Source organism: Onychomys torridus, chromosome 17, assembly GCF_903995425.1.
Source record: "Onychomys torridus chromosome 17, mOncTor1.1, whole genome shotgun sequence".
In the NCBI taxonomy this organism is placed as follows: Eukaryota; Metazoa; Chordata; class Mammalia; order Rodentia; family Cricetidae; genus Onychomys; species Onychomys torridus.
In genome coordinates this window covers 53,787,960-53,811,265 of record NC_050459.1, presented here as the reverse complement: position 1 = coordinate 53,811,265, position 23,306 = coordinate 53,787,960, and the positions used below count along the sequence as shown (strand labels likewise).

At 41.9% G+C, this 23,306-nt stretch overlaps 1 protein-coding gene across 3 annotated transcripts in view; it reads left to right on the top strand.

The window, feature by feature from the left end:
- The window catches only part of Palld (palladin, cytoskeletal associated protein), a 411,174-nt gene that overhangs the window by 189,843 nt on the left and 198,025 nt on the right, over positions 1 to 23,306 (top strand). For all 3 annotated transcript variants that reach the window (XM_036166697.1, XM_036166696.1, XM_036166695.1), the window contains 5 exons: positions 3,443 to 3,509; positions 4,934 to 5,039; positions 7,435 to 7,509; positions 13,236 to 13,377; positions 14,311 to 14,334. In XM_036166697.1, the coding sequence (XP_036022590.1) occupies positions 3,502 to 3,509; positions 4,934 to 5,039; positions 7,435 to 7,509; positions 13,236 to 13,377; positions 14,311 to 14,334 (355 nt within the window). In that variant the 5' untranslated portion in view covers positions 3,443 to 3,501. The remainder of the gene's footprint in view (positions 1 to 3,442; positions 3,510 to 4,933; positions 5,040 to 7,434; positions 7,510 to 13,235; positions 13,378 to 14,310; positions 14,335 to 23,306) is intronic.

Sequence of the window (23,306 nt, the reverse complement as noted above, 5' to 3'; positions counted from 1 at the left end):
TGCTGTAAATCAAGATGTAAGCCACCACATACACGAAGGATGATTTTTTAGGAGGGCTAGCAAGATGACTCAGCAGGTGAAGGTGCTTGCCACAGAAGGCTGGCAATATGAGTTCAATCCCCAGAACCTACGCAAAAGAGTGGATGGAGAGAACTGACTTATAGAGTTGCCCACTGACCTACACATGTGTACTAGGACATTTGTGCCCCCCTACACACACAATTTTTTTTAAGAACAAGAATGGCTTAAAATAGAAATCGTCAGAGGAGAAGTATCATTATTTTTTACACGCTAGGAATGTTTGGAGTCAGGTGAGAATAGCCACTTCTCTCCCATATTTCTGAGCAGTCCGAGACAGCCTGGAACCATATCGGAAGGACTTTGTTCCCCTCACCGTCGATTTTATGATCCAATTAAGCTGCTATCTCAGAATAGCCCTGCCCATACTGATAACAGCCTTTCTTGGTAGTTCCTGGGGACTCCCCTGCTTAGCCCCTCCCACTTCCGCATCCCAGAGAAAGCTTCCTCCTCCTCTTTGCCGGTTTTGTCTATGCAACCTCCCCTCCCCAGCAGCTAATCCTGCAATCTAGTCCCATCACCACCCTTGGTCATCACCACCCACAGTGTCCCCGCAACAAACTCCAGGCCTTCAGCTCTAGCCTGGAAACCTGCCCTGTGTATCGAACTGGTCTCAACAGCTCCACACTCCACTCCCCGTCCCCACACAAGCCTTGCAGTTCCCTAACCGCATGTACTCATTCCAGCAGAGGCTAAAGGCCAGCCCTTGGCTAGCATGGAAATAAGCACTCTGAGGAATTCAGATATGCACAGCTAGAAGGTCATGGGGGGGAGGGGGAGGCAATTCAAAACAAGAGTGCAGATGGTCACCACCTCTGGGAACATACCTACCAGCTTGGTTCTTCCATTTTCCTGCCTATACATTGGACATAACTTACTTCTCGGTGAAGTTCTAATGGGTCTAATAATCCAGTAATGCTATGGGGCCAAGCTGACTACCGAGTAAATATTAAATATTCACATTTGGTACTTCCTTCCTTAATGGTACCTCAGTACTCAGAGGACTGTCAATTTGCCACCCGGGCAGAAAGGATAGGTGCTATGCATGGTGTGAACAACAGGCACTGAGAATTCAGAGAAGACAACAAAATGATGACCTTACAAGACAGAAGCAAGAGTGTGACCTAGGAAAGTGGGTCCAGAACAGCAGATAAGCAAGGAAATCGAACCGTGGCAAGGCAGGCTGCTCTCTCTCCCTCCCCTCCATCCTTAGGAGCCTTCCTTGCTCACTACTTGGAAGTGCAAGCCCACTCCATTCCTTTCGTGGCCTCCACCCCTCTCCTGCTTTTGCTTTTCCCTGTGTTGCCATATAAGGTGTTTAGTTCTCGCTCCTCTATCTGTGTGCCCACAAGAACAGGACTCTACAAGCGTGTGTGTGTGTGTGTGTGTGTGTGTGTGTGTGTGTGTGTGTGTGTGTGCTGAATTTCTTTGGGACCATATCCCAGCTCCTCAAGCACTGTTCACCCAAGAGTACTACATTCAATTCTGTGGATCAGGATCTTATGACTTACAAATGCTGAACCTTCTGGCAAGGAAATCATGAAATCAGTTGCATGTCAGATATGAGGAGTTCTCGTGGAGACTCCAACATCTTCTTGTGCCTTACCAGGAAAGGTGTGCACTAGGAAAAATTAATCTGACATTAAGAGGAGGATGGATTTGTGAGGAAAGGAAACAGGAAGACATGGGCCTTTGTGGCAGTTCGGAAGCCAGGTGAAGAACACCCACACTGAACAAGTAGGAAGGAACAGAACAAGCATTCCAGCAGAGTTACCTCAGCATGACTGTTTTCAAGGTCAACAAAAGATCCGAGAGACCTACTGTCGTAGAGGCATGGGAGGGAATTCAAGCAGTCTTCCAAGAGAACTGAGTGTACATAGACATTCTATATGCACTGATGGACACCATGTGCCAAGTTCATTGAGTAGGAATCCATTTGTCTACCTGTGTATGTGTGTCGATGGATTAAACTGAAAAGCAAATGCCAAGTATATATCAAATAGTGTTGAGGAAGCCGCCTACTGCTCTTACCCAATTTACATAAGTCTGTGCTTCATGATTATTTTTTAAATATATTTTCATTAATTATTCAGCAACTCTGCACATGCATGAAATCTATTTTGGTCACATAAGCATGTATTGTAAGATAATTTGAATACCCCAAATGAAATTTTTATTCTAAAAGAAACATCAGAAATTTAAATCTGTTGTTTAAAATATCTTGATACCCGGCAGGTACACACTGAAGTTTGAGGCTGGTGAGATAGTTTAGCACACTGGCAGAGGCACTTGCACACAGGCATGAACTCAACCCCTAGATCCAATAAGTTGTCAAGACAGAACTAACTTTGAAAGTTCTGCTGACCTCCACATGTACAGACACACACACACACACACACACACACACACACACACACACACACACGATAAAAATAAATATTTAAATACTTGAGTGCAAGGGCTGCGGAGATGGCTCACTGGAAAAGAATGGTTGCTGTACGGACTTGAGGACCTGAGTTTGAATTCCCACCACCATGTACAAAGCCATAAATGGCTGTGTCAGAAAGCATAGCATTGAGGGGTGGAGACAAGCGGACTGACTGGTTGAGCAGCCAGCTTGACTGAAACAGTGAGCATCCGGGACAGGGAGAAACCCTGTCTCAAGGCAATAAGGCATTCAGCTGCAGAAGGAAGACACAACATCCCTCTCTGGTCTCCACACACATTCATGGGCATGAATACACACTCACCACCATGTACCACAACACTCACATGCACATGAAACAAACTAGTTTTAAAAATCAAATACAGTTTAACTTGAGCTAAAAAGACAAGTTGACCTTTAGTTCAGGAACAAAATGAGTTTGGGAGGATGGTGACCCCAAATCAGGGAGCCTGTGAATTCAATAGTGAAGCCACAATCACACACAGATGAAGGGTCAAGAAGCCGAGCCTGATTCATGAGTGGCCAAGACAGCAGCAGCCCACACCTTGTGATCCCCTAGGGTTAAAGTTTAAAACCATGGGCATTTTCCACAGACACTCACATTTGTGTTAGTTGTCTAGCTATGAGAAAGGATAGGTGGTTGCGATGGCCAGCATAATAAAAACGAAGCTAATAATAAACCTGACATGGCAGGCACCGTGGTCTAAAGCAAGCTATTAATAGTACTTTTAAATGATTATTTTCTGAAGGAACAGTAAAAAGGGATTTGACACTGAATCATCCTCAGTTTCGTGTGCATCTGTAGCACAAATAAGACTGCATGTTACTATTACAAATGAAGACCATTACTTTGGAATTCTTTTAGATGCTAATGCCACCCACATCCTAACTGTGTCGTGATTTCTAATGTCTTCCCAGGAGCCAGTTCCACAGACTCTGACGGTGAAAGCTTACCTTTTGTATCAAAAGCTGGAGCTATGCCACAGTGAGTCCCCCGATGGCCCTTGTAACGTGGAAGGGTAGCAACCGCTTGGTTTTGAAGCGCAATGTGCCGGGATGGGAAGGGTCAAGCCATGTCCATCAGAGATCAAGTGTTTGCAATTGGGACACCATTTCTGCCTTCACATGAATTTAAATTGTGGGGGTCTGTATTTCATCAGCAGTATGCGAAAATTGAGCCAAGTGCTGCTCTTAGCTTCAGAGACTGCCAGGGGAGACTGATTTGTAAGTAAAAGACAGGATCAGTCACACTGAGAGGAAAACCAGTTAGGCTACTGCTAAGGTGTGAATGAGGTTCAAAAACGTTTAATGGGGTCAGATGTTGATTTCCTTTTATATAAAAATATTTTGCTAGTTAAGCCTTTATGTCTGAAAAGGCCAGAATTTGGTTATCCTGACAGAGATGTGGTTTACTAATAAAATGTTACTGTCTCCTTTATTTTACAAAAGCATATTCAAGTCTACCTGAGTTTGGGAGAAAACTCCATTAATGCTGAGATGTGCTGACAAGTGTTTTAATTTGCCAGCAAATACATAACAGTGTGTATATATATATATATATATATATATATATATATATATATATATATATATATATATATATATGTATATGTGTGTGTGTATGCTAATTATATATGTATATATATGCTAATTATATATGTATGAGCTAATTTCCCTGACTAGATCCTTACTCATTAATGCAAGTACTGTATTGTAAGACTATTACAATAATAAAATAATCATATATAATTTGAAAAGTCATGTCCATTCCACATCACATAGTCACGGATGTTAAAGGAACTTACAGTGTTGTGCACTTTACCTGTCCTGATTCAAGTTAGAGTTAAGACCTCACAGTGTTCTTGGCCATAAGGAACCTGGAATTTGACTCCTCTAGATTTTTCCTTTCTGTTTCACTGAAACTCTGAGCACGAAGACAAAAATGCCAAGCTATTCCCAACCAAATTAGAAGCCAGCACAAAGGACAGCTGCTGGACCTAAAACAAACACTAAAACTGAGTTAAATATAGGGCCCTAACTGTAAAGATGTCAAATATTTGCCTACTGATAAAGACGAGAACTTTCCCTGGCTTTTATTTTCTCTTGAGATTTTTTTTTAAGGGTAACACCTTAAAAATCTTCGTCCATGTGAGTTGTCTCTGGCTACTTTCCTTTCATCTATGTGTTTATTAAAGTCCGTTCTATCCATGCACTGACCACACAGCTCTTTCTGGCTACCTGTTTCAATGAATTCCAACTTCTGAAACAAATTTTAACAGAAGCACACTGAGTCTAAGAAAAGAAGCCCAGGTCTTCTCTAAAATTACTTTTTTAAAACAATTGCTGATTTGGAAACAAAAAAAAAAACAAAAACAAAGAAAACCTAACACTTGCTTCTCTGTTTTCCAGAGCTCAAAAGAAAACCACTTCTGTTTCCTTGACCATAGGAACCTCATCTCCCAAGACAGGAGTGACCACAGCTGTGATCCAGCCCTTATCTGTTCCTGTGCAACAGGTAATTGTGTCTGGAGCTGGCAAGGAGCTGAGTTCAGGAGCAGGCTTCTGTTTGAAGAATAGGACATGGAGTCTAACTGACACATTTCCTGGTAACATTTTCTAAGTAAAAACACAGTCAAAGGAACGAAAACCCACCATTAATGGTCTCATTTTAGCTCATTGAGAATACCCTCTCCAGGTGGTGGTGGTGTACGCCTTTAATCCCAGCACTTGGGAGGCAGAAGCATGTGAATCTTTGTGAGTTCCAGGACAGCTAGGGCAGTTACACAGAGGAATTCTGTCACGAACATCAAAGCAAACAAACAAAAAACTGTAATCAAAAGCATACAGTAACTCAACAGCTCTAGTCACATAGGAAGCTTGGAGAGGATGATGGTGCCTGCCTTAGCTCTGTCTGTCTGTCTGTCCTCCAGTGTGCCTACTCTCTATCTTTTCATCCAGTTCCCATCTCATTAGCTTATTAGAGAGACCAGGAAAGTTCGCACACCAGCAGGAACTTTTCCTGTCTCAGAAGGCCAAACAGTATAGCGCAGAAAAAAACAATTCCAATTCTTGGACTTCACTCTACTGTTTTAATATTGGTTTAATATCAGTACAAGTCTGCTTTATCAAAGGAAGACCAGCTACTGGGAAGGAACTGTAGTAAGTTTACTTCGCAAACACTATCAGCATTATTTTTTAAGTAAAAAAAATTATCTAAATAATAGATATTATGTAAATCCTTAATTACAACATTTGTAGAAGGCTCCCCTGACACTCTTGGTAGTGAATCTCTCCCTAATGAAGAGATTTGTCTCATGTGAATCCCCATGCCTTCCATCAGCTTTTATCACCTGTAATATTATCCATAATATTACCCATTAGGCTTATAGTAGTTACTTCATGCCATCCATACTTTGTAGCATGTAGAAGATGAAATCAATAGAGAAAAGACATTTTTGTTCATAAACTTGAGAAGAATCAACAAAATGGCAGATGCAGTAGATAATTCCCTTAACCCCCTGAATCAGAACGACATTTCTAAAATTATCTCTGGTCAAATCCATGGGCAGTTTCTGTCCAAAAGTTTGACTTTTAAATATTGACAGGAGTTTATTTGGATGTAAAGCACTGTGCTAGACACTTGATCACAGAAAAAAGTCATCAGCCCCACTCCTTCCCAGTCTATAAACTCCTCTGGGGAGAAGCTGAGATACTTCCTAATATGGCTGAATTTATTGCGAAATACAGAATGGAAAAACATACAGTGGCATATAGCTGCAAATGCAATCATTATGTGCATAGTGCATTTCAAGTGGTTTGTTTCTACAGGAACACTGAGTAATGCATCCTAGTTTACAGATGTGAGGTGGAGGTGCTCATTATTTCTTCCTGGTGGGCACGATGAGATGGAAAGTTTAACACTTGAAAGTCAGAGTGCCCGGGTTTGAATCCCAGGTCTTACTAAAGGGACTTTAGAACAAACGTCTCTGGGCCTAATTCCTTCATCTGCACAATGGAGATTGTCGTGCCAACAGTCTCTGGGCAGTGTTCTGAAGGGTCTCTGAGATGATCTTCATATGACATTTGAAACCATGTCTGACATGGAGTGGGACTATAAATGTGACCACATAGTCTTTGGATGTCAAAGAGAGTGAATAGTGAGACACAGACCTCCCAAACGACAATACACCAGAGCACTGTGCTGTGCCGTGGCGTATTCAGACACATGGTATCAGATTCCTATCAATTTACAAGTGAATGAATCCAGATCACTTGAAAGTAATCAACTCAATACACGCACACAAATTTTCATTCACTACTTTTTATTTTCCATTCACAATTCTGGAACCTTTTACTTCCCCCTGAGATGGATGCTAGTCAATAAACTTTTCAGGACCTTGAGCTGTTTACACATCAGTGAATGAGTTTCACTTCCTTCCCTCGTATTTTCTGTCCTCCTTTATTGAAAGAATTCACATGAAAAATGAGATAGGTAGATGTTCCCATAATTTACGTTGCTCTTCATTGACAAAAGCTTATCTTTTTGATTCAATGAATCCAGACTGTATTTTAAAATAAAATATAGTGTCTGTGAGAACTTCTAAACAGACCCCTGTGGAAGTCCCACACACAGAAATCCATTTGGTAATAGCATTTAAAAGCTCCCAGATTCCCCCAGGACCCAGGGAACTCTTACCTCCAATATCCTTTTGAAGAGAGAGGAGGAACAGATGTGAAATGAGGGAGCTGAACAATGTGCTGTAAGAGCAGGCTGGCGGGTGATGGATGACGATACTTTCATACGCTCGATTCATTCAAGTGAAGGAATCTCATAGTGAAAGGTTTCTTTGGTCCATCTTTCCAGAGATTTATATATTGAGAATCTGATCTATGTGTCTCTACTCTTTCAGGTTCACAGTCCGACTTCGTATCTCTGCCGACCTGATGGAGCCGCCACGGGCTGTCTTCTTCCTGTTTTTACTAAGGTCTGACATCTGGAAGTCTCATTCTCCGTGTTTGCTTTAGTCCTTACATTTCATTCACATGTGACTTTATGTAGCAGCCTTTAAGATTTGAAATGAAGATATTAATAGGCAGATCATCATGGTTACCTTAGGGGTTAGGTAGGTATTCATTGAATAATGACTGTGTGGCCATTTTCTTAGGCAAGGTTTGAGAAACATGGCCATGAGCCGGCAAAGCCAGATATCTAATCTAATGGGAAAACCAAGGGAAGTATGAATAATAAGATAAAATTCATTATTTAAATGTTTTCTTTCTTTATAGCTGGGCACGGTAGCATATGCCTGTAGTCTCAGCAGTTAGAGGCAGAGGTAGGAGGATTTTTAAGAGTTTGAGGCCAGGACTGGTCTGTACAGTGAATCCCAAGAATTAATGTTTCCCTTTTTACTCCCAATGAAATCTCTTGAAAGATCTAGGAAGCTTCACAGAAAAAAAAAAAAAATAATACAAATAAGCAAGCAAACAAATAAGCTCAAAACCATATTTTCCATTTAAGTTGTTAACATACATTGCCAAGTTGAGTCTCATGTTATTGGATAACTGCAGAAGTCAGAAACCAGTCCATGCAGATTTTCTTTCTTTCTTTTTGAGAAAAAGTCTAAAGCTTAATTGAAAGACATTTTAAAAGGCCAAAGAAGAGGAAAGATAAGCCATTTTCATGTCAAAAGACTAAAGAAGTCAGATATATCAATGCAAATTTAGCTGAACTCCCAAAAGTTCCTTGTTTCTATCCATTTGTTTGATATAGAATTTAGCAACCTGGTTCTAAGAGTTATGTTATATATATATATATGGCTACAAATTCCCAGGGTCCTACTGAAGAAGTAAAAAGGGCAGTGTTAGGGAAGAAGTACATTTGTCCTGTAAGGTATCAAGGCTTCCTAAAGCTTATATGATAGTTATAATAAAGGTTGAGCACATCTAATCTGAAATACTTTCCAAGCTAAAACTTTGAACATTGATTGAAGGCCTACGGTTGCCTCATGGGACAAGTCTCAGTTAATACACAGGTGTACTAAAAGCACTGTCTAAAATCTCCTTGAGGAACATGAATGAGGTGTTTAGAAAACGTGAATGAATTTTGTGTTCGCTTGTGTCCGTCTCAGTGTGTTTTCTGTGGCTGTGACAGACACCATGACCAAAAGCAACCTGGGGAGGGAAGGGTTTATTTGGCCTTCACTTCTGGGCTGCTGTCCATCATTGAGGGAAGCGAGGGCAAGAACTCACAGCAGAAATCAAGACCACTTCACAAATCCCCGGCTTCTGCTCAGTTAGCTTTCTTACACAGTCCAAGACGCCTTGCATAAGGGATGGTACCACCCACGGTGGGCTGGGCCCCCTCCTGCATCAATTAGTAATCAAGAAAATGCCACCCTGGCCTGCCCACATGTCAGTCTAATGAAGGCAGTCCCTCGATTGAAACTCACTCAGGTAATTCTAGGCCATGCCAAGTTGACAGCAGAAGCTAACTAGGAGAGGTTCTAGGCCCAGGATATCCCCATATAGTGCAGACATTCCAACATTAAAAAAAAAAAAAAAAATCCCAAATCCAAAGCACTTAGATAAAGGAACAAGTCTCATCAGGGACACAATGAATTCATTGGGGGGGGAGCGTGTTTAAAAATTTTTTTTTTAATTGGACTCCACACATATCACGAAAATAAATTCCAAGTAAGCTGGAGATGAATGAGAAAACAAATCTGTAAAATTTGTGTGAGGAAGCCTGAGGGGTCCACACCTGTCATCCCTGCCCTCAGGAGGCTGCAGTATAAAGACCGCTGTGAGTTCAAGGCCAGCAAGAGCTGTGCAGGGAGTTCCAGGTCGGCCTGGACTGTGGAGTGTGAACCTACCTCAAGAAATACAGAGAGACAGGGAGAGGGAATGTCTGTCTGGCCACAGCAAAAGCAGCTTTAGTATCTTCACGTAGGGAATCAAACTGAATAAAAACTTCTTCCTGAGCACTCACTGTTTCCAGCGAGCATAGAAAATACATGCTAGCCAGGCATGCCTTTATTCCCAGCACTCGGGAGGCAGAGCCAGGTGGATCTCTGTGAGTTCAAGGAAAGCCTGGTCTACAGAGCGAGTTCCAGGACAGCCACCAAAACTACACCAAGAAACCCTGTCTCAAAAAACCAAAAGAAAAAAGAAAGGAAACACATGCTAATGATTGAAACCTCCCTCCACAAAAGCTAGCAACAATAACAGCAAAAGAAGTCCTTTAAGGACCTAACAAACCTAAGTCTGCAACAGCTGGGGACATTTTCCTCGGATGTTCTGAGCAGAGACCACTTAGACAGGAAGACGCTCACAGCCAGTACGAAGTGTAAGAGTTTTTCACAGCCAACTTCTCAAGGGCATCTCTGGAAGACTGTGTTCCATCATGGGCATCCTTAACCATGACTCAGCTGATTTGGGGGCAGCTGAGGCCAAACACACCTCTTTTCTGGCTTTATTTTTGTTTCCTTTTGTTTTATTGGAGACATGGTGTTACTAAGTAGCCCCGGCTAGCCTCCTACTCACAATCTTCCTGCCACTTCAGTTTTTTCAATGCTGGGATTCCAAACATGCACCACTCTGCCCAAATCTCCCATGACCCGCCATTTAAACAGATCCAGCCCATATTGGGGGTGCAGGAGGAGGAAAGACAGATGTCCCATTTTGTTCTCCCTCGCCACAAAGTCAAAAGATCCCTCGATCATGGCCTGGCATCGTAAATATCACCAATTCCTCCTGGACACCAAGAGGGTCCTCAAAGTCTAGAACCGAAACTTCAAATTCCTCCATTGTAGTCCAACTACTAGGACAGAGACGATGTGAACAGTCATTCTGACACAGCTACCGCCACCACACAAAGCAAATCATCAAGTGTTCAATGTGCTAACAGCATGGCTGAAGAATAGTTTTAAATGTATGTTGATCTTTAAGAAATCGAAGACCAACAGGGTGTGGAAGGAATGTGTGCATCTCCGCCCTCTGACCTGATGTGTGGCATGGTACACCTGCTTTCCAGGAGTCCTCTCTTCTCTGCATATGCTTTTTCCTTTTCCCGGCAGGCAGCTTCTCTCTGGTTCACAGCATCATCCTCTTTAGGTCAGGTTTAGTGGAGCAGGTTTAGACAATGCTCCTGCATCAGCTCTTAACTCAGATGACCCTTGGACTCATCACCCTGAGTCCTTACTTTGGCATTCCTCTTGTGCATGGTGGTGACAGTGCATGGCAGGTGGGCTTCTCTTGTCCAAGGAGTGCCTCCATCTACTTCCTTGTGCTCCTGTAAAGAGTCCCAGCATTCCTGCTTGGGAATCCTACAGAACAGTAGGGTTGGCTCCCACAGCAGAGCTGGTAAGGCCTGTGAGACCGTGGGCAACAGGGGTGTTCACAGGATGGCTCCTCCAGAGGGCCTTTCTTCCCTTAGACCCTTCCATGGAATCACAATGCCAAGTGAGCATGATCTGTGATGAGAGGTCTCTTTATATGGACCCTGGAACATCCAACGTCCCCAGATGCCACTCTGAATGATGATCCGAATGGCTAAGCAGGCCTCTGAACATTGAGTCTCATCATTTTGAGGGCTTCTCCTTATGCTCCTAAAGGTTGTCTTAAGGCTTTACTAGTCTTAACCATCCATGATTCATGTGTGTGTGTGTGTGTGTGTGTGTGTGTGTGTATTACAGGAAAAGGTAAGCTGTAACCAAACTCCAGGAACAATCAGATTTTTTGGCCTTTGTCTCTAGGCATTCACTCATTTGCTATACTCTTGCTCTCAAACATGACAGAAGAAAAAAAAAGCCACATAATTTTAGGAATAAATCTGATCTCCTTTGATGCCTAAAAGCTCAAGCATGAAAAATATTTGGGTGTCATTTGTTATGTCCCAGAAATGGCTTCCTGGAACCATTTCATAGATTGGCCCATAGAAGCTGGACCGCACACTATGCTTTGAAATACTAAATGAACTCATCTCTGGCTGCAATCATAAACTACAAAACATGTACTTAAAAGCCAGCAATTTTCTAGGGCCAGCAAGATGTCTCATCTGATAAAGACACTTCCACCAAAGCCAAGTTCATTCCCTGGGATCCACATGGCAGAAGAGAACCAGATCCTGCAAGCCGTCCTCTGGCATGTCTATACCCCAGTCCCACACACAGTGAGCAAACAAACACAGGAGAAAATGAGAAGACATTTAACGCATCTATTTTCTACACTTTGAAATACAAGTGGAGAAAGGGATGAAATCATTGATTCTTTTGAGAGTCTCCCAGGCTAGCCTCAACCTCTCAGTATAGCTAAAGATGACTTTAAGCTTCTGATTGTCTAGTATCTACTGGACAATCTGAGTTGCTAGGATTAAAACCATGAGCAACTACCCCTAGATTTTTGTTGGTGCTAAAGAACAAACTTGAGATATTTTTTATACATAGTACGTAAGTTCTCTACCATCTAAGCTACATCTCCAATGTCAGTAGTTTAGATAATCTTAACCTTTTATATATATTATCTATATAATAGATAGATAGATAGATAGATAGATAGATAGATATTCTTGTTTCCTGCCCACACAAGATATTTTCCTTAATCTTTTACAATTCATTGACAAACACAGTACACTTTTAGAATATCCCCAGCGCTTTAAGACATATCCTACAGGACATTTGCTGAAGCATTTTTTTCCTCCATTTGCTATAAATTTTGTGACTAGCTGTGACTCCCCAGATCCTTAAAACAAAACAAAACAAACCTACTCAAAGTCCACACACTTCTTAACAAATTCTGTTTATAGGCATGTTTTTTTTTTTTTTTAATCATAGCTTATTATTTCAAAAGACCTACACACTCTATCAGGTATCTAATTTGTCTAATCAAATTCTCAAATAGTCTGAATGTGTAAATAACCCTATTACTAGTTCATCTTGGAGGAGGAAGGTAGGACGAGGACATATGTAAGGAAATTTTTAACATTCTGGCATTTGATAACAAGCACAAAAACTTCACCTCTTTCGCATCCATAAAGTTACATTAATTTATCTTTGGCATCATAAAAATGTATTAGTCTGCATTTGGAGTGGGATAAGGGCAATGAAGTAGTTAAAAGGGAGGCGGAAATGAGGAAGACATACAGCGAGCTTTATTATTTGACTCCGAATCTGGAAATGAGAAAATGCCAAACCCCTTAGCTTCATAAACTGGATGTAGGAAACTGGTCAGGCAGAGGTAGTGGGGGGGTACATGAAAGAGTGGGGACCTGCCAAAGCAAATGAGTGGTTTTTTTCCCCTCCTATCTGGCCTCACTAAGGATCTGCAGACATTTGGAATATAATTGTTTGGAAACCTTGCATTCCACCAGCTTACCATTAAATGTAGATAAAGCAAAGAGGCGGCTGTTACATCAAATTCCACAAATAACAAGGGTCAATGCAAATCTGTAAACAGGCAAAAAGGTGTCACAGGCCTTATAGTAAAGTTTTCTAATCTCACCACCTGGAGATCACGAGAGGCTGGTAACCAGTGAACGTAAAGGTATCCATCCTCACCTGAGTCCATGGTGATTATTTTCTAACAATCGTCTTGTGGAGGTTTTGTTCCTTGGTGTTTGGGGTTTTGTCTAAGTTTGGGCATCTTTCTTCTCCATTGTGAGAATGTTTATGGAGGCGTGAAGTCTGAGGAGGGCCACTTGCTTCTTGAATTTCAGGAACTACAGAACACAGCAGCCTCCGAGGGCCAGGTGGTGGTCCTGGAATGCCGAGTCAGGGGAGCACCCCCGATGCAGGTCCAGTGGTTCCGGCAAGGGAGTGAAATCCAAGACTCTCCAGACTTCAGAATTCTCCAGAAAAGTAAGAAGACATGTCCATTCTCCCAAATTTCAGTTTGGTGTTCTCTGGTTTCACACAAACTAAAAAGGACTTAGATGGGCTGCTTTGTATTTTCAACGTGGGATGAGACTAGATAGTCCATAATGGGCAGGGTGTAAGTTAATCTGTGTAACTCAGCACCTCTCTTTCCCTTACCCTTCTCACAACACCTTGTAAAGACAGGATCAAAGGGACCTCTGGGATGGCTCAGCTACAGATAAAAACACCAATGTGAATGTCACTTTCCTAGTTTCAGCCTTCTGTATCCACTTCATTCTACAGCTACACTTTTGGTCTCTCCATGTTGCTCACATGGTGTTATGCTCTTTATCAACTGCGGTTCCTGAAAGAAAATGCCTATTTCTTTAAGAGAATGCCTTCAAACTGTTCCTTTATTGTCATATGGCAGGACACAGCCTGCATTAAAGGAACCGAGGAGTAGATGCTCTTTTTTTGCCTAAGATGTTTGTAGAGTTGGCAGTTAGTGCTGGAATTTGCCCCACAACCCCTTCCAAAATGCTACTTGTGAAATATACAAAAGAATTGGTTTCTACCTCATTTTTTGGGAAAAAAAAAAAGCAGCCCCTTTGAAGTGGATGAAATCTATAGATCTTCTCTTTAGAACAAAAAATTCCCACATACCCACATAAGTGGACAAATCATTTTAAGAGGCTCACAAGGCAGAAGCCTGTCTGGAACTACATTGTCTTACACTTCCCAGTGCACAGTGTTTCTGGATTATGGACATGTAAACTGAGTGGCTGCCACCTTAACTCTGTCCCATACAGAGGTGGTCCTCACTGTTTCTGCACACATGGCCTAGCCAGATCGATGGGAGCAAAGAGGTGGGTTAATTATCCCCAAACCCTGTTCTAATACTCGTCCCATTTTTTTTTCCTTTTCTCATGCTAACAGAGCCTAGATCAACAGCTGAACCTGGTAAGCATTTTTCTCCTGTTGGGGGTCATGTATCTTTGGGGTTTCAGTAGGTCTTTGTTTCTATTTGAAAGCCACACACCACACAGAATGATGTTTTTGCAATCCCTTAGAAACATGAAACCGTCTTCAAAACAATGTCTTCTTTATCATGGGGTCTGTGCACTGCAGTCCTTGTCATCTTTATTAGTAAAACATGCTGTTCAGACGAGAGTTGGGCTGTGTGATTTAAGACTTTTTCAAATACAATGTTTTGTACTCAGAAGGCTAACTAGACTCATGACCCAAAAGAAAACCCTTCTAAAATTCCCGTAGAAAAGAGAAATTGGTTGCAGGTTTTTGCTGACCAAAACCCACTGTAAGACAGTCTGCAGCTTAGAAAGTGCCCGAGAACCCCAAGACAGGACAGAGAGAGAGCCCAAAGAAACACAGAGAGAGAGCCCAAAGACAGGACAGAGAGAACCCAAAGACGGGACAAGTGAGTCCTCAGGCATCTGTCATCTGTGAGTTAGAGCTATAAACTTTTACTGTTCCACAAACTTGAAGTCACTGTGCCCTGGGATCTCTCTTCATTACCAGGTCATCTGACCTCACCCAAGTGCTCTGTGATCCAGGAGTGTGGGAGCCGACTGTTCCTCTACCTTTGACCTCTTATGTATGAGTCCCCACAAACCCAAAAATTATGTGTCCAGGTATTTCATAGTACCGCCCACCCCCACCTCAAGTGTGTTTTCGTTTGTATTTTTCCCATCAGAAAAGACACAGTCCCACTATTTCTTCACAGAGGTTAGAAAAACATGGCATTTTCCTGTTTCTACTGTTTATGCTTCTGCTGCAGCAGCAAGCAGATCCTGCCAAATGTGCCTTGGGAGCCAAGGCCCTGCCCTGACCCTTGCCTGGGAATTTGAAGGTCCCTGTTAGCTCCAGCAGGTCATGGTACTGGGCTCTGCCCCTAAGCCTGTCACATCTGAGTATCAGGTCGTTAAAAGCAGAGTGCTCTCTTATTAGGACTCAAAGTTAAAAGGATGCTTGTTAACATCCTTCGGGGATGGCTGGAATTGATCCAGGGGCTTCTGTGTTACAACTAGAGCATGCCACCCCATTCATTGTACGAGTCACCACATCAAAAACTGTGGTCACTTTCCAGGCTGTGGAGACAGGCCACTTAATGTTTTGTTTGTGATATGTCTTTGTATACAATTGAATAATGCTAGGTCCCCAGTGTGTGGAACATCTGAGGATAAATCCTTTGTATGAGCTCATGTTGGAAATCATACAGATGCCAAGGGTACACCTTATATTGTTTCAAATAGTAGCAGATGGATAGATGATAGACAGGTAAATATATTTTTATAAAGGACAAACTGAATATTTACCATGGTCACCATGTATAACATAGGCAAATTATCTCTTTCAATGGTTTAACAAAACAAATAACACTAAAATCTTAGACCAAAAATCCTAAAATTGGATTGGGTTTAAGCTAATTTTGGTATTGCACTTTATACTTGGGACAATATATGCGACTTTCTCTTGTCCTTATCCATTGAGGTAGATGACAATTTATCAGATGTCTCCTTTAAGCAAGGCCAGAAAAATCATCAGTCAGCTACCATCTTAACTCTCACATTGTTGGTTTGCAATTGCATGGTTTAGTTTTGAGTGTGTGTGTGTCTGAGCACTGAAAACATTCAGAGTAAGACTGGGAGATGAAGTGTCTGCTGTGACAATGTGAGGGCCTGAGACCTATCCCCCTGAATCCACACAAAAAGGAAAGGCCTGGTAGGCATGGTGACTGTAACTCCAGTGATGGGCAGAGCATAAGAACGTGGATTCCTGAACCTCATTGGTCGACTCGCCTAGGCAAGTCCATGAGATTTAGATTCAGTGAGAGCGCCTATTTTAAAAAGTAAAGGTGGATAGAGAGAGGACTCAATGAGGCTGGTTTGGCTCCTAGAAATCACATGGGGGCTCATAGCCATTTGTAACTTTACTTCCAGGGGATACAATGCCCTCTTCTGGCCTCCACAGTCATTTCACACACATGGTGCCCTTACAGAAAGCAGAACACACACACACACACACACACACACACACACACACACACACACACACACATATATATATATATATATATAATTAAGATAAATAAATCTTTAAAAAATATCTAAACAATGGAATGGCCCCCACCCCTTCTGCCATTCTCTCCCCACTCCTAATGTATACAGTCTTTGTATTCCAGTTACAGCTTGTTTTGCTTTTCACAAATATACATTTGATCATGAGATATTTGATAAAATTTGTTCGGGGTGCCCCAAACCTGTAGAATTCACTTGAATGTCTTTTGGGTGCACACACACGCACACAGAGATGTCATGGCTGAAGGCTGAAGGCAAGGAAGGCACTCCTCTTCAGCAATATACCCTAGCAGTGTCTACAAGACTTTCCTTACCATGTTTGATGAATTTCCTTCTTTTTCTCTTCCCTTTAATTATATCTGCAAGTATTTTAAGAGAAGAGAACCCCCGCATCACAACCATAATAACAGCATCTGGTAAAAGCAAGTATACCTTGGCAAAGAAATATTTCAAAAAAATCTGTCACTATAAGAAAATAAAGAAGTCAGGAACTATTAAAAGGAAGACACTCTTGGCCTCTGATACTTCCGCCACCATCTCATTTAGCACAGCTACAGAGTCCTCCCTCACATTTTTCCAATGGGGCATTCAATACATTCCACCTCGGGAAGTCCACGCTTGTCATGCAGTGTTAAGTAAAACCCATGGTCGTTTTTAAATAAAAAGCAGAATTAACACAAGAGTAACTATTCATGTGACTGCTTGTGTGAGTGGGATGGAATATAAACTAGAACAAGCCTATTTTAAAGCATGTTTGTATTTAAATGAAGTGGAGTGTGCCTAACAAAACTAGGAGTGATTTATTTCCGAATTTCCAAATGTTTCCCTTGTGTTGACCTTGAAATTTCCATATCAAGGGAGTGTGGGCATGTGCGTATGTGCGTGTGTGTGTGTGTGTGTGTGTGTGTGTGTGTGTGTGTGTGTGTAAGAAAGAGAGAGAGAATCTACATCTGCAAGTGTGTGATTGTGTATGAATGTGTGTGGGTATGAGTGTAAGAGGGTATATATGAGTGTGTGTGTGTGTAAGAGAGAGAGAGAGAGAGAGAGAGTGTGTGTGTGTGTGTGTGTGTGTGTGAAAGAAAGAGAGGGAGAGAGAAAGACTCTGCATCTGCAAGTGTGTGACTGTGTATGAATGTGTATGGGTATGAGTGTAAGAGAGTATATATGAGTGTGTGTGTGTGTGTGTGTGTGTGTGTGTATGTGTGTGTTCAAACTACTTACTTCTCTTAAATGACCTGACTTATTACTAGATCTAAGCAGCCACTGGTATATTCATCTATATAGAATGAATGTAGGGATGTAGGAGCCGGCTTCTGTGATATCTGAATTTTAACCACTGTTAAGGAGAAACAGAAAAATGCACATGCCTACAGTACATCTGAGGCAAGAGATAAGTTTTATAGGACTCGGTCAGTGATGTTTTCCAAATGCTAAAACATAAATAGCCTTTGAAATTTGGGACAGTATTTTAACAGATTTCATTGCTCTCTCTCCTCTGGCATAGTTGCTCTTTCCTGGTCGCTCATCTGTTCCTCTCTGTCTGCATCCTTCCTTCCCTCCCTTTTTCTTTCTCCATCAACTCCCCCATTCTTCTTATCTGTTTTCCTCTTCATCCTCCTTATTATTGATGGGTAAGATGCTTTCAGGCTCTAAAAATAAAGTGGAAATTCCCTAGGATCTAGATACAGGCCCATTAGGATTAGATATTTAGATAAAGAAGGAACTCACTGATTCCTTCCCTCTGTGCATTTATGCAACTGGAGCAGGTTTTTCTTGTCACTGCTGTGCTGTGTCTGTCTGATGTGTTTTACACTCCCCTCTCTGTCTAGACAGGAGTCAGCTTCATCACAAATCTTTTCAGACTGTTTTGTGAATTAACAGCGAGTCAGCATACTTAAGAACAACATTGGTTTGTCATATTACCTGCCTGGCTCCCTTTTTTGACATTCTGACTCTAGCCTGATTGAATCCTTCAAAGACTAATCCAGTGTAAGAGGATGAAGACTCTTTCATAGATGTTAATACTCGGTCTGTTACTCAGCTGTCTGGAAATAGCCACAGACTGTCTTAAATTGCTCCTATAGCATTGTCTAGTAGCCTAGTGGCATTAGAAAACAAAGCCACAAAACAGTAAGTTGGGAAACACACACACACAGAGGAGGGAGGATAGGGATAGGGAGAGAGAGAGAGAGAGAGAGAGAGAGAGAGAGAGAGAGAGAGAGAGATCACATGGGGTCTCCTACTTTCTTTTAAAAGATTTATGCATTTGTGTGTCTATGTACATATATGTGCACATGTGTGCAGGTACCTCAGGAGTTCGGAAGAGACTATAGGATCCCCTGGAGGTATAGTATCAGGCTGTTGTGAGCTGTCTGGTATGGGTGTTAGGAACTGAACCCCTGTCCTGTGTAAGAAAAGCATAGGCTCTTAACCACTGAGCTATCTCTCCAACACCTTTTTAAAAATTTAAAACTTATTCATCCCTCTTTTCAGTGTAACTCTCCACTTAGCAATGTAACCTATCCTAGATCTTTGTCCACATCAATACAGTTCCGTGTGCTTCAGGATGTGGGACTCCATGAGCTGAATGTCCTAAGGGATGAGCTCTGAAAGGACACAGCTACGTTAATGCTTAGGCTGGAGCCAGTGGGTGTGCTCACTTAAGGTTTAAGTTTTAGGTTAGAATAATAGCTGTGCAGAACAAAACTAGACTGTATGCAGCCTGTGTTTCCCTCTCTATACGACAGTGTACCTGTCAGAAAATTGCCTGTGTCCCAGCCTGCTGATGGTCGGGACAAATCTCTCCCACTCACATCCCCCAAGTAAACACACAGAGGCTTGTATTATAATTATAACTGCATGGCCATGGCTCAGGCTTTTGGCTAGCTAGCTCTTATACTTTAAATTAGCCCATAACTATTAATCTATGTATCACCACGTGTTCTGTGGCTTTACCTGTGGCCCATTACATGTTGCTCCTTGGGCGGCTTGCCTGGCATCTCTCCCCACCTTCTTCCTGTCTCTCCCTTTGAATTTCCTGCCTGCCTCTGAGGTGCCTTGCCATAGGCCAAACGACTTTATTTATCAACCAATCAGAGCAACACATATTCACAGCATACAGAAAGAACATTCCCCCATCAGGTATCCAGGATGCCTCTCCACACTGACAGAGACATGTTAGAACTTTTTTTTTTAAAGATTTATTTATTTATTATGTATACAGTGTTCTGTCTGCACGTATCTCTACACATGAGAAAAGGGCACCAGATCTCATTACAGATGGTTGTGAGCCACCATGTGGTTGCTGGGAATTGAACTCAGGGCCTTTGGAAGAGCAAGCAGTGTTCTTAACCTCTGAGCCATCTCTCCAGCCCCAATGTTAGAACTTTTGACACAAACACTCTGACACATGATGTCTGACAGATATAGTGCATCAACCAGCTAAAATTATATTTTTTAACACTGGGTCAGCATCCTTTCTGTCCTGTGGGACAACACATTTTTGTAACACTAAGTTTTTGATAGATATGTGACACCAGAAACAAAACAAAACAAAAAACAAGGACTTCTGAAAATCTGTGTGGAAATGAGCTTTGCTATATCTGACTGCAAAGGGGTTATATAATTCCCAGTAAATGCTCACACCCATTAAAATGCAATTGTGGCTATGGAAGAAAAAAGGGATGACTTTTCTCTAATGCATGTGTGTTTTGCTAACAGTACTTAACTTGTTCTACTGTAAGTTATAAAGTTCTAGGGGAATAACTACCTAGCTCATGGAGCTTTGAGGCTCATCTGTTGACTTAGAGGACTGTAAAACTAGGCTAATATACTTAAGGTCTCACAGCCCAAGGCAGTTTACTTTAGTCTTTGAGAGGAAAGGGGAAGATTGAAGGTACTTTTGAGTATGCACTGAAGAGAAAATTTAAAAAGCTGAGCAGTGAGAATTCTAGGCCAGCCTGAACTACATGTTTCTGAAGAAATTAAGAATGAAAGAAGAAAGAAAGGAAGGAGGAAAGAAGGAAGGAAGGAAGGAAGGAAGGAAGGAAGGAAGGAAGGGTAGCATGTATCTCGAATTCTAATTGGTCTTAATAATAAAAGCCCAGAGTCAAATATCAGGGTAAATGCTGAAAGATCAGAGAAGTAAAGGAGCCAGCCACTAGAGAGACCTTTTACCTCTACATAATCCTCAGACCAAAGTGGGCAAGATCCTGTCTCCAGGAATCCTCAGACTGATTGCAATAAATTCCTGTTTCCTCCCACTTTATATTCCTCTCTCTCCACCCAGCCATATCACTTCCTGTCTCCACCTCCCTAGCGCTGGGATTAAAGGTGTGAGCTATCACTACCTGGCTCTGTTTCTCTTTTAGACTGGATTAATTTCGTGTAGCCCAGGGTACCTTGAACTCACAGAGATCTGTCTGCCTCTGCCTCCTGTGAGTGCTCGGATAAAAGGTGTGTGCCACCACTGTCTGGCTTCTATAGCTAACTAGTGGCTTAGCTCCGTACTCCGATCTTCAGGCAAACTTTATTTGTTAGATCACTAACAAAATATCATCACAGTATCATAAACAGAAGTTGAGGGAATGGCCCACCGAGCACACAAAGAAGGAATCTAAGAGCAGGGTAGAAAGGTAGAAAAGGCAGAGACACTGAAAGAGACGATATGTAATTGAGATTCCAGGAGGAAAGAGGCATTATCAAAGAAGTGATTCTAAAACTTCCCCTGATGCTCCATCAGGGAAGCACTTTCTGCTCAAGCCTGCATTTTGGTCTTTAGATTCCCAACACCCACAGAGCAGCTGGGCTTGGCAGTGCCTGTCTGCAATCCCATGTCTGGGCAGTAGAGCTAGGTGAATCTCTGGGGTTTGTTGGCCAGTCAATCTAGCCAATCAGAGACCCATAGATTCAATGAAAGACCCTGTCTCACAGAAAAAAGTGGAGAGCAACTGAGGAAAATGTCTGTTTTCTACCCCTGACCACAACATTCGAAAGCATGTACACACACACACACACACACACACACACACACACACACACACACACACACAATTGCATGTATATACAAAAAGATTCCCCAAATTTAAAGCCATTCCCTTCTAGATGGAAAATGCACACCAACTGTGCAATGTGTAGAACAAATTCAGAACTGTGCATATCCCTGGGGAGCTCAGAATATCCAGAATAAGAAGACCCCTGAATGAGCACCTTCCCAGGGACCTCGGAGAGGCTCAGGCCTGCCTTCTCAGTAGCCACATCAGACACAAAGAGACCATGAAGCAAAAGCTTCAAATGCAAAATTACTTCAAACTTGGAATTCTCCCCAGATCTCTGGGTCTGTGTAAAGATCTAGTAAAAATATTTCCAGACTTGCAAGGTCTCAGAAGTATTCTTCCGCGATCTCTGAAGGAGGGTCTTCTCTACCACAACCAGAGAGCTCAACCAGAAAGAGCAAGATGCAGATGTGGAGAACAGGATGTGGGGATCAAAGGGAACCTCCAGGAGTATACCAGCTGTGCACCAGGGAGGAGGGCAAGTCCCCAGTTGCAGATTGCAGGGTGTCAGTCAGGAGGAAAACCCCACTGAGGCTGTCTGCACCAGGAGTTCCCCTCCCTGGTTCCTTCCCATCTTTTCCCCTGATGATTGACTGGCTTGATGGAGGAGCCGGTTTTCCCAGTTTAGCTGTCCTGATCTCTCATCCATACACCGACACCTGGAGCAGCAGAAGACACTTGTGTTGCCCCCTCGGAAGTTGACCATTTTGTTCTAGTCCTGAGAGCTAGGATTTAGCTATGTCGAATTTAGAAACATGAAATTTACTGGTCCTGAGTCCATTAACAATAACTGTTAGGGGTTCATTTCTTCTCCACACTGAGCCCCACCAGATGAGCATCACATTTTCCAAGATTCAGAATATTGCCTGCTAAGTACCTCTGTGAGTTTGTTTGTTTGCTTTGAAACATTCAGGAAAGATTTTATTAGTTAGTTCATGGCCCAAGATAGTAGCTGAGGGTTTTGTTTTGTTTTGTTTTGTTTTGTTTTTTTAACAGTGGCAAGGTCAGACTTATTGTTCAGTTCTTTAAATAACAAAGATATATACTCGGTACCCATTTTTTAAAGGATGTGTACCTAGACCATCAAAGGAAATACTATCTCAATAGAAAGAGGATTAAGTTGGAAAGGATGTACAAGCCATTTCTAATGTGCTAGTATTGTTTTATTTCCTCCAGGTGATAAATACACAGGGGTTCATTTCATTAGCATCCTTACATTGAACATTTTAAATGTCCTTTTCTCTGTGTGGCTAGAACTGCCTGTCTTTAAAGGTCCTTAGAACATACCTTCTGCTTTCAACCACACTGGACTTCTTCTTTGTGGAGTTTAGCTGGAGCCTTATTTTTTTTAATTAGTTGAGTTTTCCAAACCATGTAGTTTGAAAAGCAAAAGCTGCTAGTGACTCCAGATAAAAGTTTAAAAGGTTACAAAAGGAGATATGTATGAAACAGTGTCTTGAGAGTCACCCAGGGAACCAGATGACGTCAATTTTGCTAACTCTTCACTGTATGAGTTTCTGCAAATTTGTCTTTGGTTTGTGTTTCACCAAGGGTTAAATACATTCCAATAACTTGAGTAGGATTCAGGATTGCCTTCTGCTGTAATTAATTTTTAGGTAATTTTAAAAGGTATTTATTACCAATAAAAATAATTTCTGACTTAGTAATTTATCAGATGCCTTCAAAGCACAACCCCTGGAAGTCAAATTTGGAGAAATTGGGTTAAAAGGATCACAACTATGTTATTAATAGCCACAGACTGTTCTATTTGTTTTGGAGACAG